The 25,436-nt window shown below is 53.6% G+C and overlaps 8 protein-coding genes across 8 annotated transcripts; 3 read left to right on the top strand and 5 right to left on the bottom strand.

Moving 5' to 3' along the window:
• Window positions 1-149: 149 nt before the first annotated feature.
• Window positions 150-1,490, top strand: J4E83_002396 (uncharacterized protein; the record flags this gene model as incomplete). The annotated part of the gene is made up of 1 exon (XM_049329344.1): window positions 150-1,490. One exon carries the CDS (start codon window positions 150-152, stop codon window positions 1,488-1,490), a length of 1,341 nt encoding a protein of 446 aa, XP_049191023.1.
• Window positions 1,491-5,735: 4,245 nt separating this feature from the next.
• Window positions 5,736-8,970, top strand: BST1 (GPI inositol deacylase; the record flags this gene model as incomplete). The annotated part of the gene is made up of 3 exons (XM_049329345.1): window positions 5,736-6,128; window positions 6,176-8,841; window positions 8,892-8,970. The coding sequence occupies 3 exons, from the start codon at window positions 5,736-5,738 to the stop codon at window positions 8,968-8,970; spliced, it is 3,138 nt and encodes a 1,045-aa protein (XP_049191024.1).
• Window positions 8,971-9,581: 611 nt separating this feature from the next.
• J4E83_002398 (uncharacterized protein) lies at window positions 9,582-13,152 on the bottom strand (the record flags this gene model as incomplete). Its single annotated transcript, XM_049329346.1, has 2 exons — window positions 9,582-12,971; window positions 13,018-13,152. 2 exons carry the CDS (start codon window positions 13,150-13,152, stop codon window positions 9,582-9,584), a joined length of 3,525 nt encoding a protein of 1,174 aa, XP_049191025.1.
• Window positions 13,153-13,601: 449 nt separating this feature from the next.
• On the top strand, window positions 13,602-13,913 carry J4E83_002399 (uncharacterized protein; the record flags this gene model as incomplete). The annotated part of the gene is made up of 2 exons (XM_049329347.1): window positions 13,602-13,774; window positions 13,826-13,913. 2 exons carry the CDS (start codon window positions 13,602-13,604, stop codon window positions 13,911-13,913), a joined length of 261 nt encoding a protein of 86 aa, XP_049191026.1.
• Window positions 13,914-14,070: 157 nt separating this feature from the next.
• On the bottom strand, window positions 14,071-15,611 carry J4E83_002400 (uncharacterized protein; the record flags this gene model as incomplete). Its single annotated transcript, XM_049329348.1, has 2 exons — window positions 14,071-15,334; window positions 15,409-15,611. 2 exons carry the CDS (start codon window positions 15,609-15,611, stop codon window positions 14,071-14,073), a joined length of 1,467 nt encoding a protein of 488 aa, XP_049191027.1.
• Window positions 15,612-16,063: 452 nt separating this feature from the next.
• Window positions 16,064-18,008, bottom strand: J4E83_002401 (uncharacterized protein; the record flags this gene model as incomplete). The annotated part of the gene is made up of 3 exons (XM_049329349.1): window positions 16,064-16,153; window positions 16,208-17,907; window positions 17,972-18,008. 3 exons carry the CDS (start codon window positions 18,006-18,008, stop codon window positions 16,064-16,066), a joined length of 1,827 nt encoding a protein of 608 aa, XP_049191028.1.
• Window positions 18,009-20,080: 2,072 nt separating this feature from the next.
• J4E83_002402 (uncharacterized protein) lies at window positions 20,081-20,458 on the bottom strand (the record flags this gene model as incomplete). Its single annotated transcript, XM_049329350.1, has 1 exon — window positions 20,081-20,458. The coding sequence occupies one exon, from the start codon at window positions 20,456-20,458 to the stop codon at window positions 20,081-20,083; it is 378 nt and encodes a 125-aa protein (XP_049191029.1).
• Window positions 20,459-22,759: 2,301 nt separating this feature from the next.
• On the bottom strand, window positions 22,760-24,294 carry J4E83_002403 (uncharacterized protein; the record flags this gene model as incomplete). Its single annotated transcript, XM_049329351.1, has 3 exons — window positions 22,760-23,188; window positions 23,384-24,048; window positions 24,114-24,294. 3 exons carry the CDS (start codon window positions 24,292-24,294, stop codon window positions 22,760-22,762), a joined length of 1,275 nt encoding a protein of 424 aa, XP_049191030.1.
• Window positions 24,295-25,436: the final 1,142 nt, after the last annotated feature.

The raw sequence follows: 25,436 nt of genomic DNA on the forward strand, positions 1-25,436 counted from the left end.
CTCTTGATCATTGACAAGCTTCATTCCATAGCGACACTTCCTGAGCGACTTCTTTGCCCAGCGACTCTACTTCCTGAGCGACATTCCACTGCGACATACCGACCACTTCCCAAGCAATTCAATTGCCAAACTCAACAACATTCACCAAGATGTCTTGCACCCAAGCAACCCAACCATTCCGCTTCCTGGACCTGCCCGGAGAAATCAGAAATAACATCTACGACCTGCTGCTATGCTCCTGGGAAGATGAACTCGAGCAAGACCCCAGCATGAGCAGCAAGCTGAGCCGCCGCAGCCCAAGCAACCCATCACCCTCGCTCCTCCGCGCCAACAAGCAGATCTACGCCGAAGCGTCAGACTACATGATCAAGCGCAACCAATTCGTCCGCATCACATGCCGAGGTCTGGACTCCCGTAACCTGTTCCTCGGCGAAGGCATTCCCGTCATAACAACCGATGCACGCAAAGTAAGCGTATTCGACGGCCACGTCATGCACATCACGCTGTCCAAGCCCGCGTTCACGCCATCGCCATTCCAGTTCTCCGAGTTCGAGATCATGATGCTCCGGTCAGATCTGCCGAAGTTGTGCGAGCAGCTGGACATCGAAACCGTAATGGCGGATGCAAACTCAACCACCACAGAACACGCCTCCATCAACGCCACCATCCGTCTCAACTACGCGCAAACCCGTTTCTTCACCCCGAAGATCCAGGAACGTCTCCTAGAGCCCATTGCGACATGTCTGCGCGGCATCCCCAACATGCGCATCTCCGGCTTCGTCGATCCCGCCCTCGCAGACAGCGTGCGCACGCAAGTCGCGCAACCCCGCTGGACAGACCCTGAGTCCACAATCGAAGAAATCGGCACCGGCGTCGACGTTGGAAAGCGCCAGTGGCAACAATCCAATTTCTACGCAGCTTCTGAATCCTGGGCCTACGCCATGCGCACCCTCGAGCGCATGCGCCACTCCTCCTCGTGGGCGGGCCTGCAAAAAGCCGGCGGCGAGGATTTCGTCAATAAAACCGCCGATCTCTATTTTACACTCAACCTCTTCCACGCACAATTCCTGCAAGTCGATATGGCGAACGACGCATCTCAGGGTCCTCTTGTGCAGCGTAATGGCCGTGTTGCGATTGGCCATTTGCGCAAGTGCGAAACGGCTGCTGCGCGGTTTGCGCAGCATGCGGGTGCGACGTGGACGCCGAGTAATGCGCAGAGCGCTAAGATGCTGTTCAGGCATGCGAGGTGTTTGAGGTTGATGCGTGATGAGAAGAGTAGTGTTAAGGCGGTTACGTTGATTGAAGAGGCGGCTGCGCTGCAGCCGACGGATTTGGCGATTAGGGATGAGAAGGATGCTGTGCTTACTTGGGAGGCTGAGCTTGAGGAGGCAAGGAGAGTGAGTGCGGAGCAGAACCAGCAGTCACAACAAAATGAGAGGAGGGGTGTTTGGTCGTCGATCTGGGGCGCGGTTGCGGAGCTGGCATCCTGAGTTTTGGTATAGCCTTTTCTGTTTAGTTTTGATACCCAATATCTATTCGTTGTTTGCTGGGCGGGTTTGCCGCCTGCTGCACACAACTTCGCGAATACTCATCATTATGCGTGTGTTTGATCGTCGCCGGTAATGCAAGAGTTGGGATCTGCGTTTGATGTCGTGTGGGTGCTGATCAGTAGTCGTGGTATCGGACCGCTGTCAGCTGGATAGCTGGTAAATCGCTCATCGAAACATCAGGGTAGTAGAGTAGAGCTTAGCCTAACATACGGGCAAAGATCCTCCAGGAAGAGCAATGACGTCGATGCCAGACGTAGGCATGGACTCGAAACGGCCATCTTTTGAAAACATGAGTGCGTATGCACTAACCGCAGTGGACGACTAGCCTGCGACCGGGAGACGTATAAACACATCCTCTGAGTGCTCACTTTCTGTTTCTTTTTATCTACAAATTGAGCTATCTTTGCTCAAAAATTTGAAGACATGGTGTCATGAGAAAGAGAAACTTACAAAACTCCATGATGTTCCCGGCATGTCCGCCGCTCTTTCGCGTTCTCCAAAATATAGCAAAATATCTAAACAGCCTGTTCATGTCTAGACTTCGACTCTGCTCTTCCCACCAAAATCCAAGTAGATCGCAAAAATGTTCCTGAGAGCAGACCACAAAAGCCTCATGATTGTTGGACTCTTCGCTTTCCTCCTTCCACTCACGACTGAATTTTCCAAAAGTCTCAAAAGCGATTCAAGCCTTCTACATGTTTTCACCCCATCATGGAACCAAATGCACCGGTTCTTCCTCTAAAATAACATTATCAAGATGCCATGGCGGAGATCGTCTGCGGCTTTCCAGTCACCCAAAAGAGGCATTCCTGCGAGCTATGTTGGCGTGCTGGGTCGGTGTATAAAGCTATTCTTTACTGCCCGTGGAGTTGACTTCTTTCATCCTCAAGCTTCATACGACTTTTCACAAAAACATCCATGGGCATTGCGATGTTGTCCTCTGTCACTGGTGAAGCTTCCAAAAACTACTACGCTCGGCCTTATGTTTTCAGCACCAGAAGAATTTCCAATCCAAGTGTTGTTCAAAAGCTGGAGTTCGTGCCACGATGTTCTACAAAACTACGGTCTATACGTGCTATGTGCGAGCTGGACCCCTCGGCATTCAAAACTTTACAGAATCACCCAATGAGACAAGTACAGAGATTGATTTCGCGGGTTATGATTTCGCTATACATCACCAGCGAGGTATTAAACGACCGACTGGTGAGAGTCATGTGTTCAAAGATGAAGTCGAATATGCTTATGGTCTTTTTTCTTGTGCAGACCCTCTATACGCAACAACCATGGACTCTTGCAGCTGCGACCAGATCTTCGCGCTACTGAAGTGCCCGAGTATATAATCTCCTGGTTTCCCACTTCACTTTACTTCCACACAAGACATTACCGTTCATTACTTTTACCAAAAGATCCAGCCGCGTGATCCATGGCGTGCTGGGGCCGAGAATCTTTAAAAGTCCAGCTACACGCTTCATGATCACAGGTACGGCGGTGATCAAAACTGATCTACTATTGGGATATGTGCGAGAAAATCTCTGCCTCTTCCACTCTCAAAAATGGAATACAGAGGAATCATGGCTGCGGCATTGAGTCGGTATAAAACCTCGGCTTATACTACCTCCTTACTCTTCTACTCCACAATATCCAGGTTTCGACCTCCAAAAACTATCCTTCACCCAGGACATGGAAGTGTTCCTGCGGAGAGCCAACTGAAATACTCAAGAAGCAGGAAAAATGTCTGCGGTCGTCCGGCTGTTCAAAAACTCCATTGTCGAGTTTTCATGTGTGCTTCTCGACAGCGTATTGATTTCCACCCCATTACTCAAAGTGTAAAGATCGAGACGGCATGATTGAGAGTTCCTGCGAAATTCCTAGCATCCTGCTTCCATTTTCCAGATAGCAGCTCATTGATCACGAGAGCGTCTTCCCCGGAAGCATCACGAAAAGAACTGCAAACCGTGCGTATGTGTGCGCTGTTCTTTCGGGCTAAGAGCAAGTACATAAATCTCTGAGACTTCCTGGGGTCTTCCTTCATTCACTTATTCCGTGGAGTTACACCAAAACCTTCAAGATATCTACAACATGTCTGCTGGTGCGAGCCGAGGACCCCAAAAGGGAAACCCACTGTTCGATGTTCGACCGTGGTCCTGCTCTGATCATGTCTTGCTCTGAACTCTTGACCCCTTAGCTTCGCGGGGTCGCCACTTTGGCTGCAGGGGTGTAGTCAGTACAAATACTTCAGCTTCGGTGTTCCTCTTGCTCTCTTCTTCCACAACCTTTTATTGCTGGCTTCCAAAAACAGTCGGTTATGATGCCATGGTGGTTTCTGGGAGAAGTAAACCAAAAATGCGACTAAGATGACTCATGTCTGTGGAGATCCGGATTTTCAAAACACCCGTCGAAATCATCATGTCTGCCTCTCAAGATCAGCATACCCATTTTGATCTTCTGGTACAAAAGGAGAAAAGCCAAGCTAATGTTCGGGTCGCTGAGAATCTGCAAAAGTTCGACATACCAACAGAGCCGCCAATTGCTCTTCATGGAGTTCTGTTTTCGGGAACCGGCTCAAGCGCGTAGCAGTGGTTCTTCATGTGTGGGATCGTCTTTCGGACTGAGAGGAAGTGGTTATATAAACCTCCAATGTTTCCTGATATTCTATTCTCTATACTTGCTTTGCGATGTGACCAAAAGATTGGTGAAGTTTGGCTTATGTTTGTGGAGACGAGTCGAGAGGAACCAAAGAGATGTTCACGGATTTCGATGCTGGAAAGCGGTCCTGTTCTTGAATATGTGTTGGTCTGATCTGACTGATGTCTGCTTGCCTCGACCTCAAACTGGCGAATCGCGAAGATCATCCAAAAAAACTTGAGACTGGTGTCATGTCCTCGGGTCTGCACTTCTGACCCCTCACCTTCGCGGGGTCGCCACGTCCCTGTGGTGATGATGCTCAGCAGCAGCTGTAGGCGCCAGATGCAGCCACCTCGACGGCGCATCCACACTGTGGAGCCAATACGGCGATGGCGCAGGATCGTTAGCCTTTCGTGAAGTCGGGTGCTAGCGGGCAGATCCTGATTGCTGGCTCAAGCTTCCGCTACCGCGCTATGTTCCACCACGATGCCAGTTGCATAATGCTGTCCATGTGTGCATGAAGATGTTGACGTTGTAGACGTGATACCTACCCGGCGGATTGCATCATGAATGATAGAAAGCAGCTGGTAAGGATTCAATCCATATCGGCTATCCGGCTGTGGCGTGTAAGCGACCGTAGTCTGTCCCGAAGCAGCCATCAGCAACGTACGACGATGTGGTTTTGCTGTAGCCATAACAACAGCAGGAAGATGCAGACAAGATCACTGCATACATGCGGCATTTCCAGGTCTTATCGCACAACCGGATGGGCTAGGATGGCGCGCATCGACGGTGTTTTGCAGCGAACCCCGGTAAAGCGTCGTCATTGTTTCGTTGCACTGGCCTCAACCCTGTCGCCAGCCTCGCGACCCGCCAACGCCTCCAAAGATTCTGCATCAACACCAGCATGCCAATGTTCAGATAAGGACGGCGCGTCGTCCTAGTACCCCTCGTATCCTTGAACTACCTGTCTCGCCACTTGGAAGGCTGCCGATCATCCGAGTAAGTCGGATGCGGCGTTGGGTCGCGGTGAGGGCCCTGCGGTGATCCCGTCGCTCGTTACTTCACGATTTACGACTAGACTCGGTTCTCCTTGGCAGCTTGCGACGCCCTTTCCTCAAACACCCAAGCACGCCCGCCGTGCATTTTCTGCACTCAACAAGTCGACGTCGTTTCCATGGGCTCCTACTGCGCTAGCATCGCATTCCAGCGTCCTACCTGAGCCCATTGAGCCCCCACTGTCGCTTCAGACGCTTCCGGAAATTTGCCGACTCACATACTCGCCGAGGAAGGTGCGCTCGACGCTGCACTCCTCTAATATCAACACGGCAGGCACGACTCTCGTTGTACTGCGACGTACGCCCATAGATGCGACTGCGCTCCTCCCCAGACCGAAGCCCCGAGCATAACCATCCCGAATCGACTGCCGACAATTCACCCGCACCACTTCCGGAACATGTGGATAGACTCGACGCTCAGACTGAAGGATTGCTAGTGAATGCGCAGGGCGGGGTGAAAGAGAACAGGCCCAGGAACCACACAGACGTGCCTTCACAACGAATGGCGACCAACCCTCTCGCTATTTCCGATTCTCTCACCACCGCACGACCACCCATGGCGCACCAAAAGGCAGACTCCACCATGGGCGCTTTAGTGAAAGACAGCCCACCGCACACCATGGTCGCGGACCACAACAAGAAATGGCGCCACAGGCTTCGCTCTCCATGGGCATGTTCGCCCTGCACTCTCTTGACGACGTTGGCGGCCTTTGTTGCCATGTTCCTCATGGCCCAGTCATTCTTGACGCGGCAATTAGACGTCAAAGGCTGCGGCATGTCCTACATGCGGCCCAGCTATAAGAGATACACCGATTTCGACACCGAACACACGCGCTTCGCAAGCAAATACTCGCTGTATTTATACCGGGAAGGTAGCTTGGATGAGGATACCAGGGCATGTGCTTCGTCTCGTGCGAAGTGAGAAATGCTGACATCATACAGGTCAAGGGCGTGCCAGTGCTCTTCGTCCCTGGAAATGCTGGGAGCTACAAACAAGTACGCTCCCTCGCCGCCGAAGCCGCGTACCACTACCACAACACCGTCCAACACGATGCCGACGCCGGCCAGGCAGGGAAGAGACCACTCGACTTCTTCTCGGTCGACTTCAACGAAGATATCACGGCGTTCCACGGCCAAACTTTGCTCGACCAGGCCGAATACCTCAACGATGCCATCACATACATATTATCCCTATACCACACCCCGGGCAAGTTTTTGCGCGACTCTAGCTTGCCCGACCCAACTTCGGTCATTGTTGTCGGGCATTCCATGGGTGGTGTGGTCGCGCGTACCATGCTCACCATGCCCAACTACCAGGCCAACTCGATAAACACCATTATAACGCTCGCCGCGCCGCATGCCCGGCCGCCAGTGTCTTTTGATGGAGATATTGTCCGCACCTACAAGGGTATCAATGAATACTGGAGAAACGCATACTCGCAGAAATGGGCCATCGACAATCCGCTTTGGCACGTCACGCTCATCTCGATAGCAGGAGGAAGCTTGGACACTATGATCTCTTCCGATTACGCCAGCATCGAGTCACTGGTACCTGAAACCCACGGGTTCACCGTCTTTTCCACGTCGATGCCGAATGTCTGGACTGGCATTGATCACCTGGCGATCACTTGGTGTGACCAGCATAGGAAGGCTGTTGTCCGTGCTTTGTACGAGGTCATCGATGTGTCACGCGCGACGCAGACTGTACCACGGGCTGAACGTATGCGCGGGTTTAAGAGGTGGTTCTTGACAGGCTTGGAAGATATTGCTGAAAAGACACTCCCCCAGAAAGAGGCCAAAACACTCCTCACTCTCGAGGAGAACAGCGCCATCATCGCAGAAGGTGAAAAGCTGGTGCTCAGAAGTCTTGGGAAGTCCAAGCAACGGCCAAATGCACACCTCATCCCGGTGCCGCCCCAAGCTGCGGGTAGGAAGTTTACGCTTCTTACCAACGAACAACTGGACCATCCTGGAGATCATGGCCTACTTGAGGTGCTGTTCTGCAGCGTGTTTCCATCGCAACCTGGTCAATCGACGACGCTGTTCTCTATGAACATGGATCTCTCGGGTGATAGTGTCGGCGCCACACGACTTGCCTGCAAGAATGCTGCGTCGGACGTGATCGCCCTCCCTGCATCAACGCGCCACTCTACCTACCCCTTCAAGATGGACGAACGACCATTCTCCTACCTCCAATACGACATCGAAGATCTCGCAGAGCATCAGTTCGTGGCCGTGGTCGACAAGGCTGGAGAGCGTAGCACAGGCTGGGTAGTTGCCGAATTCAGCGCCGCCTCTGACTCTCAGATCACCGTTGATATGGGCTTGCAGCACCTTTTGACGACTGGACTGTCTCTCAGACTTCCAGCTCAACGTCCATTGGTGACAGACATCAAGATCCCGGCCCTACACTCCGCACTCCTAGCCTACAACATCCACATCGGCAAGCAGTCTTGTGATGCTGGAGAGCTCTTCGCTCCTCTACTGCGGCAGTATGTTACCGAAATCTACGAAAGCAAGTTCTTCGTCAACGTCAAGGATGCTAGCATCAACCTCCATGGTGTGTCGCCATACATGCCACCTGCTCTCCACGCCAAACAGCCCTCCAATGGACTATCGCTACAGATCTGGTCTGACCCGACTTGCGACAGCAGTGTAGAAATCAACCTGAATGTGGACATCCTGGGCAGTTTCGGAAAGCTGTGGATGCGCTACCGTATTGTTTTCGCTGCGTTCCCACTGCTGGTCGTCGCTCTAGTTCTGCGCCAACAGTTCAGAACGTACGACAATACTGGTGTCTTCATGAGCTTTACGCAGGGGCTCAATGAGTGCTTGAAGAGCTCGCTGCCACTAGCCCTTTCCGCGCTTACATTTCTGTCAATTACTCTAGCAGGTGCCCAACACCAATCGAAACAATGGTCTCTGGGTGGTAAGACCACTAACACGACATCACTGCTGCACACTGCAAGCAACGAATTGCTTCTCGGCTCGGACGACACCTTCTTCTGGTTCCTTGTTCCACTATTCGGTCTGATGTGCATCGGAGTTTGTGTGGCAATCAACTACATTGTACTGCTGTTGGAACTCCTGTTCGCCTTCTTGTACTCTGTTGTCATATCTGCCAGACTTCGGAGAGATGAAGCAAAGAGATCGCCATCAGCCTTTGCCGTGACATCAAATCGACAGCGCGTAATCACCACGTTGATCCTGCTGTCACTGGTCTCGACAGTGATACCGTACCATTTCGCTTACGTTGTGCTCTGCCTGGTGCAGCTCGCAACTAGCGTCCGTGCCTACCGATTGGCGACAGAATCCAGTCTGGACTCAAACTACAACTTCTACAACTACGCACACTCGATCTTCATCCTGATGCTCTGGATCCTACCCATCAATCTTCCGGTGCTGGTAGTGTGGATACGCAACCTCGCAGTACACTGGATGACACCCTTCTCGTCGCACCACAACATCCTCTCAATCATGCCCTTCATCCTGCTCGTCGAAACACTCAGCACCGGTCGCATGGTCCCTCGCGCCGAGTTCCGCGTCTCGATCCTCACAAACATCCTGCTCTTCTCCATCGGCGCATACGCCGCTGTCTATGGCGTCACGTACGCATACGTTCTACACCACCTAGCCAACATACTATGTGCCTGGCTAGTCGCCATCCACTTCGACCCATCAACATGGTCATCAAGAAGAACAAGCACCCCCATAGAAAGCAGAACCCCCGACAGTGAGACGAAGAAACGACCATGACAGCAGCGATAGTCGCAAATTTCAATTCTACCTCATAATTCTTTTTTCGGCGTTCAATACCCCACTTTTTCTTCTTCTTCGTTCTCTCTCTCACACATTGCATGTCCGGGTTGCTACTCCAGCTGGCGTTTTATATCTCACGGCATTAGCATTTCTGCAAGGAGCATGTATAGCTTCTGTTTTGGTTGGTTTTTCTACTAGATGATTGCGTTGCATACGGGTGGCGCATATGACTTGGTTCTGAATGGCATTGGGTTGTTTGGCCCACGGGGTCGTACTAGAAGATCTTGATTGGAAGACAGCAGTGCAATATGTGGTGGTGTATAGCATTGCGCACATGTAGGCAGAATAGTTAATCTGGTGAAGCGATGGGGCTTCGGGGACTATATTGTGTAATGGCGGATGCTACAATAAGAAGATCAAGTCTCACTACGATACCCTGTTGAGATCATCATGCTGTTGAAATGTCAGTGCATGCACAAAACAGAATCTCGTCGGATGTGAACGAGCAAATGATGTTTTCAACTACAATACCATATCTAAACGCCACAAAATGCTACTTCACTAATCTTTTCCAAAAAAGGTTCATCATCTACCTCCTCCTCTTCCCCCCACCCCCTTCATCCCCCCCAGAATGACTCCTCTTCTTCCCCTCCCTCGCCCAATACTCCTGCTTCTCCCTCTTCTCCCTCTCCGCCCTCTTCTCCGCATTCTCCGCCACCTTCTTCTTATACGGATCCTTGCGCTCCTCCTGCTTCTTCCTCCTCTTCTCGACTTTATCATTCCTAATCGCAACAACCTGATCCATCAACCTCCTCGCCTTCTTCTCCTCGCCGCCCACCACAACAGCGCGTTTCTGCATGTACGTCTGTTTCTTCTGCGGTTTCACGGTCGCGATCTGCGATTTAAACGGCAGGTCTGCGGCGAGTTTGCGGGGAACGCGCAGGGGGTTGAAGACGCGGGTGGGCCGGTCGATGGGGCGGTATGCGGAGTTTTTCTCCGAGGGGGTTTCGATGCCGTTTTCGTAGCGGACGAGGCCTGTGAGGCGCATGCCGGCCCACGAGGTGGATTCTCCGTCGTCTCGGCCGGGCAGGGCGGGGTTGAGCAGATTGGTGACGGTGTTGTAGAAGCGGCGGGGCTTGATGGGGTACCACGCTCTGAGGAACACGATGTCGCTCATGAGGATCTTGTCTTCAAACGTCGCACGGAAGTTTCCTTCGGGTTTGGAGAGGGCGCGCTTGATCTGCCCGCGGACGCCAGAGACGGTGCGTATGCTTGCGCCTTCGAACTTTGCGATTTCGAGACTGGATTTGAACATGTCTTTTACGAAGGCGGTGTTTTTGAAGATCTTGTAGGGGTGGCCGGTTAGTTTGAGCTTCTTGACAATCTCGGTGGATTCGTCGACGTTGAGGACGACGCCCGTGGCTGCGATGCGGAAACCGGGGGTTTTGTTGGAGAGGGATTGGATGCAGACGAAGCCGGTGTTTGGGGCGACGAGGGGGCCGTAGAAGGTGCCGAAGCAATGCATGTGCTCCGGTGTGTATTTTAGCATGCGGTTCCTCGTTCGTGAATCGGAGATGCTGTAGATGGGCGTAGTCTGGAAACGCCTCCAGCCCAACGAGAAGATGAGGGGATCGTTCGTCTTGAGGATCTTCTTATGCCATCTATGGCGCTTGATGCGGATCTGAACGAAGCCAAAGCGCTCTTCAGTTGGCGTCAGGCCACCGATGAGAACGGGGAAGCGGGGGTTGAAGTGTGCGGAGAACTCGTAGGGTACGTTTTCGAGCACTATGCGAGCGTATGTTCCCGCCTTGTGGCCTTCAACCTGAACACGAGATATCTCATCCAGTTGATCGAACTCAGCGCGGTTGATGTCCAGTTGCTTCTGGATCATGGCCTTCTGTGCGTCGTACCAATCGTCTTCGCCGAACTCTTCTTCACCACCACCCTCTTTTCTTGCATCAGCCTTGTCGTTCATGAAACCTTCGCGATCTTCCTCCTCGAACCGAAGCTTCAGTTCCTCCTTCCGCCGAGCGTTCTTTTCGCGCTCTGCTTCGATGTCGTTTGTTTCAGCTTCAGCCCCAGTGTTCTCGGTTTCACCACCGTGCTTCTCACCAGTCTCAAGATCCTCAAACTCGCCGTCACCCTCGTCGTCTTCGTCGAAGCCTTCAAAGTCGTCATTATCTTCGTCATCATCACCACCCTTGCCATTCATATGACCAGTAGCAAAGCGACCCATGAGAGCCTCGACGTTGTCCTCGTCTTCCCATTTCTCGGCCAGTTCTTCGTAGTTGAACTTAGGAATGTAACGGTCTTCAGCGTTGGCAGCATCGTCGGCTGTTCTTTTATTGAAGAAGCCATCATCCTCGTCACCCTCCTCCTCAATATCTTCCTCCTCTTCATCGCATCTCCACTTCTTGAGGACCTCTCCCGGCGCTAGATCCATATTGTACATCATCTTCGCCAGGTCTGTGACGCGGTACGGTCGTTTCCGTCCGTGCAGTTTCGCAGCATTCTCTCGGAGATTTGCCTTCCATCGTGCGCCATCTTCAGCTTCATCAGAGTCTGAGTCTTGAGAATCAAGATCGCCCTCTTCGAGATCCTCCAGATCATGTTCATCGCCAGATATTGAGCCGAGATCGGAGTCACTGTCTGCGAACGCTACGTCCTCGGCAGTGTCCGTCTCCTTCTCTTTGCGCGAGACCTTGAGCTTGCCGTTCGGTGGGCCGTTGGTATCCAAGAATCCGGTATCGTCTTCGTCGTCGTCGGCATCGCTGTGGTCCTGCTGCAGTTCCTCGTCGTCGCTGTCGATGCCATCGAGATCCTTATCGTCGACCTCTTCAGCGTCTGCTGCCCTAGCCGTGCGCTGAGACCGTCGACCCGTATCCGCAGTATCGTCCTCGAGGGTTTTGTTGTCAACGACGTCGCCATCCTTGAACAGCCTAAAGTTGCCGTCGTCTTCACCAAGCAGCTTCCGTCCGCCCTGCAGTCCAATCATCATCTGCTCGCCCAGACCCTTCTCAGAGTAATCCGCCTCGGGATCGAACGTGGCAGTCTTGACGTCGATGTAAACAGCGTCCTTGTCAACGAGCACACCACCAACATCCGACATTGGCGCATACAGAATCTTCTGCTTCTCGCCAAGTCTTGTGCGCTTCTTCTTCCCCGAAGCCTTCTCCACTGCCTTCTCCGCAAACGGTGTCGGACACGGGTCGGGTAGCGCTTCCGTCGCAGTGACTGTCAGGTCTCCAACACCCGGTATGTGTACTCTCGACGATCCAGCAGGGAAGTTGGTGCCGCGCAGATATCCGTATAGCGCAATCGTGCGATCGCATTTGGGATTCTGCTCGATATCGGTCGGAGGCGTAATATCCAGGAACCTGTCCGCCAAGCAGTACGGATGAGAATTCCTCCACACCAACGGTCTGGGATTCTTCATAACGCTCAGAAACCTCGAGAGGTTCATAATCTCCCTATCTGGGTACCGCCCGTTCACCACACCACTGAGGTAGAAGAGTTTGGCGCCCTGGTATAATTCGCTCCAGAACCTGTGCTTGAGCCTCTTCTTCTGCAGCTTGAGCGTTTCCTGTTTCCGGAACAGATCCAGATGTGTGAGGATACCGAAGACGTTTCCGGGCATACCGCTTGCGCTCAGGACGTTCAAGAACTCCATAGTCTCCATTTCGAAGCCGTAGTTGCCGTCAATCATCAGCAGCACTATGTCCACCACCTTTGCGATGTCGATCATGCTGGCGAGCGAGTCGGCGGGACATTCTAGGAACGTGAGGCGGCGGCGCTTCGAGGTGACGACTGTGAGGGGGCCCGTGGGCGTGGAGAGGGTCTGCTTGGTGTACCGTCTGATCAAGCTCTTGATGAGAGTGGTCTTGCCGACACCGGGAGGGCCGACGACGCCGACGATGATGGGAGGTGCTTCTTCGGGAAGACGGTCGACGAGCGGGACGTGGAGGCGCTTTTCTTTGACCTGGAAATGTTAGCCAGAGTGGCGCACAGCTTTGACTCTTACATACTTCAGTAGAGCGCGCAGCATTCCTCTTCAATTTGCCCGGCGCTGAGAATGCGAAAGCCTTGGGGTTCTTGTCTCCCGTATGCGGCTTCTTCTCCTTCTTCGGCCGATGCGGCCTGTTACTCTGTGCGTCCGCCATGTTGACTTCTATTCGTATCTCACTCCCAGACTTCAGTGAAAGTCGTAAGAGTGGCGTGTTGGGTCTCGACTCGTCGCGCGCAAAGTCAAAGATTCAGCGGCAAGCAACTTCGCGATCCCAACTTTTTCGGCGCTAGTCCAGCCGCTAAGGGCGCAGCTGCAGGGATGGGCTTATCGATAAGAGCGCGCGCCTCCCACGTACGGGTGGTGGGGCAGCCTGTCTCACATGGCGCTGAGGGTGGGCATAGTCTGGACAGCGCACGTCATCGTCAGACGCCGCCTATCCAAGGCTCTAGACTGCTTGTTGACAGGGTCCGACGGAGAGATAGCTGAGGTATATAAGCCCTGACACGCTTTGACCTTGCTGCATCAACACCACAACACTGCAACTCAGCTTCACTAAACTACCCCTCAACTAAACCAGCAAACCTCACTCCAACAACTCTCAACATGCCTGCCTTTATGGTGAGTTCTTCCAAACACTATAGTCTGTACCGTGCTAACGAGTCCAAGGTCACCCTCAAGGACTCCGCTCCCAAGGAGGAGCTCGACAACGCAAAGCAGCACGTCATCGAACAGGGCGGCAAGATCACCAACGAGTTCACTCTTATCAAGGGCTTCAGGTACGCGTCTCAACGCCCAAACTTCCCCGCAGTAATACTGACACACCGCAGCGCCGAGATCCCTGACGACGTGGTCACCACCCTCTCGTCCAACGAGCACGTCAACGTCGAGGCGGACGGAGAGGTGAAGACACAATAGAGCTACTACGCGATCGCCGCTGATGGATGCACAAAGATCAAGATGTGATGCGATGGGCGGAAGCATAGGGGCATGATGCATGAGCATTGACTTCATGGGTATATAACGATAATCAACGGCTTTACCGACAACATGACGTCGTCTCGCTGTGATTCCTTCATCTCTGCCTCCTCGCGTCTTCCCTAGCTTCCTGTACGGTGTCTACTCTGCCCACTCCTCTTAAGCTGAGGTACACGTCGGTACCCCAACCCCAGAGACTCTGTACCGCAATACCTCCGCCGAAGTATTCTGCGTAGGCTCTTCCCAACGGCAGTCCGTATCCCAGTCCCGCTAGGCTGTTCACTCCATCGCCTCCTGCCCCTGAGAAGGCGTTCAGCGCATCCATGCCGGTGGCTGAATTGCTACCACCGGAGAGGGTGGTAGTCGCCTGCGCGTCGTTGAAAGTTGTGAAGCTGTAGTCCCAGATGTGAGAGAGGTTATCGGGGGAAATGCCGCCGCCTCGGTCTCGAATCCGTATCGTTACACCGGGTGTGCTGTGTTTGAGCGGGAGGATGTTCGAGTCGGAGGGCGGAGATGTAGGCGAGCTGTTGCCTGTGAAACGCTGCGAGACCTGATCTACGTTGCCCTGATCCTCATTGTCAACCTTCTTGTTCCGAATGTCTTCTGAGTTCTCGCTGCTTGCGTCTTCAGGCAGGAGTTCTGGAAGCGGGGCAATGGTGACTTCGATGGGTTCGCGCTCCATGCCGCTTTCCACCGTCGCGCGGAACGCGTTCTTGAGCAACTCGGTGATGATGTATTCGAGATGAACGGGTATATGCGCGAATTCGTAATCGGGTTCGCCGTTGATGACAATAGTCGGTCGGACGCCGTATTTCAGCTCGCAGATCTCGCCCACAACGTTCGCGCAGTGGTCTACTATCCTCGCCGGCCTGAGTCTTGTGTCGATGACGCCGATATATCCTGGGCTCTCGTCCACTTCGTGCATCATCTCGCAATGCGGCTGACTGGAGAAGTGTAGAGACAGATGCTGTTCCGCAATCAATCTTGTGCCTATTCGCGCGCGCAGATGCTCGTCCAGGAACCTCGTCACATCCTTTGGGCTGATGTATTTCCTAGCCTCCAGAAAGCCTCTCGCCAGTATGCTAATAGTATTGGCATGTGTCTGTACCAGGTCCGCCATGACCTCTGTGAACTTGACTTCCTCCTCCAGCGTCTTTATCTCCTGCTCAGCCCATGGTAGCAGCGTCGACAGGCTGTGCATGTAATTCGAGTGGATCTTCGAGACATGAGGGTTGGACACGACGATGAACGGGAGGTTGCGGAGCGATTGTATGCGGTGCGCGAGGCGGGCGGGGAGGATGGAGAGGGTGAAGTTCGCAGACGTGAGGAGTTGTTGGGTTGTGAGCGGCGGTCTTCCGTGTCTGTTGCGCACGCGACAGCGTTAGCCAGGGTCCTCGGCAGATGCATTGGGAAAGACGGGTCTGACAACACTCACTTGACGAGATCGGCGAGTGTCAACGGATGTAACGGTAAGCTCGCCAAATGCGAAATGTCGTTGTCGGTGACCGTCTTGGTGTGCAGCTTTCGGTAGTAGCTTCCTCTTGCGAACAGCGCGCTGCTTGTTCTTCTGGTCGTGCGCGGGCAGCATAGTCGTATCATTTGCGACTGTATGATGAGCGGCCGCTGAACTTGCGCCATGGTACTGTATGGCAGGACTCTGCTACAGGGTCCACGCCGGCTGGTGCTGAAATGACTCCTCGATCGTGTGAAGCGCTGGAATATGTGACTGCTAACTGAATAGAGTCATGGACATTGCTAGTGGGAGGACGTGAAGACTAAAATCCGTTCGGCATTATGGAATGCGGCTGCCGTCTGAAGTAGGCTCGGATGCGCAATATTCCATTGCAGCAGGAGCAATTGAGTTGTGGGGGAAGCTTCACCAAGCTCACCTGGGCGTGCGGGATCCGAGCTAGCTGTGTGAGGCTGATGTCATTCGTGCATATCCCACGCTCGAAGATCAACACGACATGTCGTTTTGGTCATTGACACCTCACGCTAGGGAAAGACAACTCGTGAAGAATATGTAGTATTGATTGGTATATCAAGAGAGCTATATCAACCCTTTAAGAACCCCCATCTCCAACCCCCATCTACAACTTCGCCTTCGCCGCATCAAGCGTAGGCAGCATAATATCCCTCATATCACCCGCCGCCTCATTGAGGTAAAAGCTCATCTTCTCCTGTTCATTGTTAGCCTTCATCCCCCCATAGTCCATCTCAACATTAAAACTTACCGAACCAAGCCCCTTCGAGCAAACATTGAACTGGATGCTATTCTCGTTAATCATATACGCAATACCCCATCCATCATCGATAACCTGGCTCCATCCATAGCCATTGAAGTACTCGCTCGACAGTTGCGAACTGGAGATGAACCATGTGGAGCTGTAAGTGTAGGCAGGGTCCTGGTACAGAGCAGGCACCTCCTCGCCCTCTTTGAGGCACTTCTTCAGGCCGAAGAGATGGCGGTCTACACCGCGGCCGTCGCTGGCGTCGGAGATGTACTTGACGTGTGCGTCGAGGGCTGCGCGGAGCTTCTTCGCGCACTCCTCGGGTGTAGCGTCTGCGTCGGCCATGGCGTTGCAGAACGCGACGGATTCGTCGGAGACGGTTCTGCAGGTTTCTGTTCGGCCTTGTTGGAAGCGGCGGGTCGCGGCGGACTCGTAGGTGGGACGGTTCTTGCCGTAGAACTTGTGGTAGGCGAGCTGAATGATCATTTGGACGTACGCGTCGGGGCTGCACTTGAACTTCTTGATTAGACCTTTGCCGTAGCCTTGGTAGGCTTGCACTCTGAGCTCGTGCGCGCCGATCTGGCGGGAGAAGTGGGATTGGGCGTCGGCGATGTCTTGCTGGAGCTCCGCGTTGATCTCGAAGCGGAGGGGTTTCGGGTTGGGCAGGTCGGAGCGGACGTTGGGGTCGTCGAAGGGGAGGGCGTTGGTGAAAATTTGCTGGTTTGCGTAGTCGTTGAGGCGGTGGGTGGGTGTGCCGTCCATCATTGAGTGTTCGCCCATGAAGCCGGAGGTGCCGTTCTCGTTGACGATGAACTGGAGGGGCTTGTCAAACCAGCGGTTCGCGCCATCGCCGTGCCAGTACTGGTGTGCGCGCTCTTCGAGGGTGACAGGGGAGGCGTCGTCAAGGCAAACGACGAAGGAGGCGGCTTCAATGTCTTGAAGGGATGCGGCGTTGTTGGCAGAGGCAGCCTTGAGCTTGGGGTAGACATCTGACCAGACATCACGGTTTTGGGATGTGAGAATACCAACTGCGGGCGCTTTCTCGGCCTTTTCGTATACGCGCTGGAACTGGAGCTCGAGCTCGCTGGTGTTGAGCTGCTTTCCGTTGATCTCGTGGGGAATCTTCCAGAACTGGTTCTTCCTTATCGCGATGATGTGCGGGTTCTCCTTGTAAGGGTACTTTGTGCTGGTGTCGGATGGCTTCTTGGGTACACGGCAGCAGTTGAACATGTGCTCATAGGAGCTCATGGCCATGGGGAGCTTCTTCATGTACTCGGGCTCCAGGCTGCATTCATCAACCATCTTCTTGAACTCGAGCACAGCTGTTGAAAGAGCTGCAGCGCGCTTTGCTGGGTTTCGCCTCTTCCTATCATCGCGGTGCGAGTAGAAGTAGCTGACGTATGGCACGACGGGGTCGCGGTAGGCCATGTACGCAGCATCGTTCCACCACTCGTAGATCCAGTTCCTGTGCTTGGGGTCCTCTCTCCGCTCTACCAAGCGCTTTTGGAGCTTCTCTCCAGGCCCGCCAGGAGCCACAAAATCATTGACAGCCTTTGTGGTCGCGTCGAACTCGTTTTGGGAGAGGAGCGGGTGGACGGACTTGAGGTATCGCTTGGCGGTCTCCTCTAGGGTAGGGACGGGGAGTCGCGGAAGGGAGTCTTCAAAGCGCAGCATGGCACCTTTGCTGTGGTCCTCCTTGTAGCCTGCGCAGACCTCGTGGTTAGTTTTGAACCATCCCAAGCATGTGAAAGCAGCGCATCCACTTACCCGCTGGCAAACTCGACTGTTTCCGTGCTGGAGCCATTGCGACAATCTACACGCGCCAGATGTCAGCATCTCCTCCCCACCAAGACTCCATCCTCGACGCGACAACATACTCTAGGCTTCGCAAAAGCGGGCTGGTTTAAAAGTGGTCTGCGAAGTATCGAGGCGGAGGCGGGTACTCGCGCGCGTGCAGCTCTGCTGAACATTACAAAGAAAGATGGGTGAAGTAACCAGGGAAGAAATTACAGGAGATGATATCAGAAGTCCTAGCTTTCAGTAGATCCGAGGCCAAATGAGCACGCGCTGGCTGCGATGACCGGGGTGGAGCTGTGAATGGAACAAGCCGAGGTTGTCGGACTAAGGTTTCGCTGATGCCGGTGACGTGACCTTGCTTGCTGTCTGACGGCCGCTTGCCCGGATGGATGCAACGAGCGACTATCTTATATGGCTCTGCTAAATTCGTCCCAAGACACCAAGACTGCAGCTTCCTTCCTTCTCAGCCTGTTTGCGAAATGCCATGTTTCCGACGTGTACACATCGCGATTCTGGGGTGCTTGCCCCGCGGCAGTGTCCCCACTAAACACGGACGCGACGAGCCGGCAATTTCACACCTACAGCCCAGGAGCCGAGGAAGGGATTCCTCGACCGAGCGTGCAAGCGCGCAAGGCTATGAAGAGCCTCATTTGGTCATGTGATGGATGAGGCTCGGTCTAGGCACGGGGCCACGGAGCCACAGTTCGTACGAAGACGTCGGTGTCTCCATTTCGCTCCTTGGCGTCGACGCTGGATGCGCCTCGGGTAGTCGTCAGAGAAACGACCATGACGAAGTTAGATTGAAGAACATTCGTCTGAACCGCAAACTAAGAAAAGTCAGTCCTCCGCATCATGAAGCATCATAGGGTGCCTCCAGCAGTCCATGGAGGGCACGACATCGTCAATATCTGCACAGCTTACCCCAAGTTGCTGATCACACAACGTGCCGAACAGGCAGTTGAGCATAATGTCGAACCACGCTTGTAAACGGTACATCAAAGACCGGATCATGAAATCCGGTATTCCGTATACGATTCTCCAACAGAATACTTTTATGGACGATATTAATGTTGCTATACTTGCTCAAAAGTAGAGACCTGTTCTGCCCCCCGGTGTGAAAAACGCAGGATAGGTCTTCGATACTGGCGTTGAGTGATCTCGTGGAAGTAATGAGCTGTAGTGGAGGAAGGGGAGAGGCGTTCCTACGCTGTCCACTTACTTACGTCTAGATATCGGGCTATGATTTCCGAGGAGGCTTTGAGGGCTGTGTTTGGGAAGATCAGGAAGGAGGTGCTGGCTGAGAAGAATTTGGTGGGGGGTGAGGTGGATGCGTTGCTGGAGGGGATGTAGGAGATCGATGATGCAGGGCTGGAGGATACAGGGAGTATGAATGCGGCGGGGAGGGTGGTGTTGCGTTGGTATGGGAGGGAGTTAGTGGGGAATAGGCACGTGATTTGGTGGGTGGTTGGGAGGGAGGCATTGCAGTTTGAAGGATATGTTGATGGAGTAGTTGGGGGGAAGTGAGAGGTGAGATCAGGATGAACACGATATGATAATGAGGTATTTTCATTTCTGTCTTCGACAGTGACTTCTCTTCTTGTCTCTCCCTATAATAAAGATACGTTGATCTCTCTTCCTCATCGCCTTATAGAGCAGAACAACCCCAACACCAACGCTGAACAGGTAAAGAAACTCCTGCATATGCGAGTCTATCCAGACACCAGCATTGCCCCAAGCAAAAGGAACCGGAAAGACTCCAGTCCGAGAAGTATATGGTAAATATAAACATAAGAAACGTCGCAGTGACGGGGTATAAGATTCGACACGCTGTATCGGAAAGATGCTTGAACAATGCGATTAGACTTTCGCATCGCTAGAATGTACGGACATTCGGACACCGACCGGGGGATTGTTCGCTCGGTGTATGCGCGTCCGGGGTGTCAGATGTTTGACGATTCGGTGGGGTGGTCTTCCGTGCTGTCGCGTTTCAAGTCGCGAATCGGTGTCCGATCGGACTTTGGGCGACCTCTTGCAGTACAGCATCAACGCCATCGAATGTGCTATGGATGATGGCATCTCTTAGTACTCAGACCAGTGGCACTGCTCGCCAACCTTCTCAAACTCCAAACTCCTGTTCACACGGCGCCGTGCGCGCTCTTCACGGCCAAGACAGCAGAACAGACGTGCGAGGCCGCTGCGCTTCCGTGGCTCGAGACCCTCGTAGGGGTTCTCTTTGGAGTGCGAGGCTGTTGTTGATGCCGGGCTGAGAGGGATGGTAGCGTCGGCGAAGATGTCGCGTGGTTTGCGCGGATCCTTTTCCGAAGTGCTGGAGTAAGGCGAGTTTGTTTGCGATGAGTTGGCCGAGAAGGATGTGTCGAGTGGAGAGAGCATTTGCATTTGGCGGTTTGCTCGTGGGGAGCTGGGCAGGCCGCTAGGCGAGAGTGGTGGGTAGGACATTTTTGACGGAGGAAAAACGGTTGTTGCAAGACGTGTGTGTGTGTTGGAGATGGTAGTCTCGATTCAAGAGAGAAAGGAAGCGTGTGAATGATTATATGCGATCGCGACCGGTGGTTAATGGATATCAGTTAAGAAGCGAATAAAGCCGTTATATGAGAGAAACAATTTTTGTATGACAAGAAAAATGGCACCAAGGGGACGCAGAGGCGTATATGTTTATGCCGATCCATCATCCTGCCGTGACCGCAATCATACGTTACCCAGGGCAGGCACTGCAAGGTACCTCCACGCCAAGGGTCCGACGCCGTAAGATGATGGCCAGGGGCACCACGCAGACGCAGCGCAGCGCGGGGCACCGAATGTCCGCCACCAAAAAGTATCCCCGGTCTGTCACTGCCGCAAAACAGGACATTTGCAGCAAAGCGTAAGTTTATCCGCAGTTTCACAGGGCGACGATTTGTGTTTTCCATTGTTGGATTTTCGCGGCTCTTGTCCAACCACAACAATCCGCGTCGCGCAAGACCAACCAACAGCGCGCAGCAAATGCGGCGTAAGGCGCAGACTCGCTGCATGAAGGTCTGAAACCACGCCGTCTTCATGCGGAAAGGCTAGACCAAACGTTGCCAGAAAGCCTGAGGCCCGCGCTCCCAAAAGAGTCAGCGAACCTGTTGTTCCTGCGAAAAAACGAGCGTAGGCAAGGCTGTTTGTTGGGTCTGGCTGCGTTTGTTTTTGCGATGACCCCCCCTGCTCACCACTCCTTGAAACGGTCTCAACGTCGCACGTCTGTTGGAAACAAACGATGGATCGCTCGTCACCCTCCCGCGCCGCGTATGTTGTTAATAGTTGGCTATTTCCCATGTTCATGCGGAGGATGGGAGGAGCGAGTTTCGTTACATGTCGTCCCGCGATTGCGCCGATGGAGAATCCACCGGGTGAAGTCGTGCTGTCAGCACTGGACTTCGGACCGCGTGGTGTTGGTTGAGCTGCCGACGTAGATAGTGGCATACATAGTACGCGTGTTGTCTGCAGTTGGAGCCAACTTTCCTTACTAGTTTCTTCGAGCGACCTGTCAAGTGACCGACAGTTGACGACATGTGGATATATCTACGCGAGCTGGTCGGTTTGTGCATGATAGTTGTTGGTTTATCGCCGGCATCGCGTGCGGCACAGCATCGTTAGCACTTCCCCGGGATCCTGCAATCCTCCGTGAAGCTTATCTCTGTATTGATGCAGTTCCTGCGAGATGACGAAGGCGATTCCTTGACTGACTCGCTGTGAACTGCGACCAGCGTCATAGTTCCCAAAGACGAGTATGACTGAGCGCTGTCAGAAGTCAATTGTTGCGAAAGAAGCTACCGTGTTTGTGAGCAAGAGCCGTACTGTGTGCATGCAACGCGTCAAGACTGCCTCGCCAGATATACGTGCGCATCTTAACGCGAATGCGGCGTGGTTGCTTCGCCGCAGTTGGCGTTGTGCGGCACAGCTACAACAGACGCTTATCTAGCTTTTTTTGATGAGGATGATGCGTAAAGCCTGCCGAGGTATAAGGACACTACAGGAAAGTAAAATGAGCGAAAGGCATAGGGCCTTCCATATCAATAGGCCCATGTTATGATGTCAGCGCTACTTGCGTCCTGCATTTTCAGGCCATGAGGCAGGAGCGCAATGCCACTACAGTGATGAAGAACGATACCGGAACTCATATCAAGAAGAGAATGAGTAGGCATAATGGACTGGAGGGGAGAAGATTGTTTGCAATGCGTTGCCGCGTCATGTTCGCTGTTCGGTGAAAGAAGCAAGAGAAAGGTACGCTAACCCAAAATGGACGACGCGTCTCCACATCCAACTACCGTTACCACGACCGATGATTCCACTTTCACCACCGGCTTCCATCCTTCTTCGCTCGGGACCTTCTCCGCCCGCCCGTACTATCCTGTCGACCACGTTCACTAGTGTCAAAGTAAGCTGACTTCCACACGAGTAGTCCCGAGGTGGTCGCGAGAAGATCGAGATGTCATTTCAAATAAACTTTCCCATTCTGTGCACTAACTACGACCATGACGGGAAAGGGGGTATAGAACGCCGTTGCACATGCTATTACTGACCACGAGGCTCAGCTCGTTGCTATCCTGAAACTCAAACGCCTTGTCCATGAATACAAACCCAACTGCACCTCCTTTCGTGAACACCGCAATACCATGTAACGCCTGCAATGCTCTGGCCGACCGTGATGTCTGAACTCCAAAGATACATGTCTTCGGTAAGTCATCCTGTGGTATACCCACATAGTCTACGAGGCTCTTATGTAGGTGGATGCCGCAACGCCCACGTGATCAGGAAGTCGTTGACAGCTGCCAAGTCGGCACCCGCAGCGAGAGGTCCAGGTACATTCAGATTGAAAACCTGAATGTACTGTTCCACCTGGCTGAGCATGACGTCCTGATGACCATACAACGTTGCATGTTCGATGGCGATGGTGAGACGACCACGATGTTGACCTTGAGGGTGGCGCACAACACCGTGGCTAAGACGAAGTAGAGATACATCTGCCTCCAGAGTCGGTGAGGCCTTGGTGAAGAACTTCTTTTCATGATCCCAGAAGGCAGCGGATTTATCGACACTGGTAGGATCGGCATCGGTAGGCTTTGCACCCTGGTGTTGCATCGTACAGCGGAGGCTTTCGACCTTCTTTCCCAGGTCAGGGTCATTGTCAAGATCTCTAGCCCATAGCTAGTCAAGTCAGCGTATTGTTTCTTGTTGAAGATGTGAGTTTCCTTACTATCATCCTAGCCATGACGATCCAGGTTGTGCAGGCGCAGACACGAGCGAGGGGACCTCTCCACAGGTATGCTAGTGGAGTGTACTGTATGGTCACAGATCAGTAAGAGCAGACTAGAATAATGAAAAGGGGACAAGGAAGCTTACCGCCGCCATCTCCAGAAGAGTGATTTCGAAATCGAGCAGTGTGTAGTCCAGATTCGGGGGTGGTGCTGTGCGATAGAGAGCCTCGTTCTTGCCGTCTAAGCCCTTCCCGCCACCGCTTTTCCCCAAGGAATCGTTGTCGGAGTAAGCGTCCAGAGGCAGAGTGGGAAGGAGGTTGAGGGTTGTTGGCGGCGAGGCTTGTGGAACCGCAAGAACAGGAGCCGGAGGGACAGGAACCGCAAGTTGTACGGCGACAGATAACGCGGTCGAACCGTGTTGGGTCGCAGAAGCCACTTGATGTGTCGCAGTGGTACTGGTCGGTCCAGAAGTTAATCGGCCGCCGGCAGCATTATTCCAAGGGAACAAGTGTGCGTAGAAGGGTTGAGCAGACAGCTGAGGAAGAACTTGGGTAGACGACTGAGGTAGGACCTGGGCAGCGTGGCGGCGATGAACGTGTTGATAATCAGTACTGCTGCGGCTGAGAGCGATCAATGCTGCTGCAGTGTCCAGATCAAGCAATTCGGCCTCCACTTCACCAAGCAAGTCATGTTCGCGGAATTCCCGCTGGACGCGATCAAACTGCGCCATATTGCCGTTGCTGAAATGCATTCGCATCTGGCTCTTGAGCTCCTTAGACTTCTTCATGTACGCTCCGTATGAGTCGGTATCTGCAGTTGCTGCGTTAGAGATCTGTAGCTCTTGAACAATGGACAAGTGTGCTCGGAGTTCTTACCGTGGCTGTCCATGTCGACATCATCGGATTGCTCGCCGTTGCCCTCGTCGCCGTCACCCGCCTGACCATTGTCCTTGACTTGTACATCATTGCCAGTGTTGCCGTCGGGGTGGCCGTACTCCTTGTTGATATCTGGAGTGACGCACTTGGTCTTGGCCTTGTTGCTGTCGTCGGCGGCCATCGTATCGGAGTGCAGGGGAGATATGAGAGCGAGAAAGTGTAGCCTTGCGGTATCGATTCCAATCGCGACGTTCAGAGAGCGAGAGAGCGGGCGTTGGCGTTGGTGGGGGAGCTGATATAGGCAGGAGGAGTCGGAGCTCTCGCTTAGCCTCAGCGTCCTCTGTCCCTTCACTGACTCCCAAGTCAACGAAAAGAAGCACCAGTACCGCTCATAAGACGGCAGCGGCTTGATAACCACGGCGAGGAGCCTCTGGTAATGCTCATGCATCCCTCCAACACGCTCAAGCAAGCCCATCTCAAGGCCAAGCATCCCTATGCTCGCCTCCTCCAAGACCCGGTAGTGCGCCACCACTTCCGCAAGCCCCGACAGTACTGATGTCGACGAGCTCACGCACATCCGATAGCGAACAAGGGAATGACATGTCGGTCGTCTTAAGGATGTCGCAGGCGCAGCGACTGCATGTCAGCTTGTCGTTGAGCTGTACAAGTTGAGGACACAGCTCCCATCGGACCCCTGGATGCACACCACTGACGACGCGTCCTAGCAGAGACCGGGCTGCGGAGGCCATCAAGCTGTCCCGACAGTCGCTCGCGGCATCGACGACCCGCTCATCCGACGGATTCGGGTACTCAACCTCAATCAGCCTCTCCCGCATCACGACAGCCCTGCCCGGTCCGGCAAACCCCCAGAACACGACGACCCCGACAAAACAGAAGGTCTAGACGGGCGAGCACTTTGTGTTCGAAGATGGTAAAGCGAGCCTCCCATTGCCGCTGAGCACGGGGCTCGGCAGCCCATGTGCGGATCGGATGCGAGACCAAACTCCAAGGATGCACGGAGAGCACCAAGGGGGAAGCATCTTCGCATCGACATTGTCTATGGGCAACCCGCGTTGCGGCTTCCGAACACCCGTGGAAGGGACGCTTCTTCGGTTGAGTGCAGATACGCTGGTGCGCTCAAGAGGCCTGGCACCACCCACTTGCAAACAAGCAAGGCTGGAGGTCAAGAGCCTATGCAACGCAAGGGCTAGGGCGTCTCCATAAGATCCTGGAGCATGCTGGGAGTCAGGAAGGATAGAAGACCAGATGTGCGTGCCAAGTGCAAGTCGATCATCTCGGACACATGAGACGACGGGCCTCCAG

This window comes from Alternaria metachromatica (assembly GCF_023757995.1).
Source record: "Alternaria metachromatica strain BMP 0045 chromosome Unknown scaffold_4, whole genome shotgun sequence".
Lineage (NCBI taxonomy): Eukaryota > Fungi > Ascomycota > Dothideomycetes > Pleosporales > Pleosporaceae > Alternaria > Alternaria metachromatica.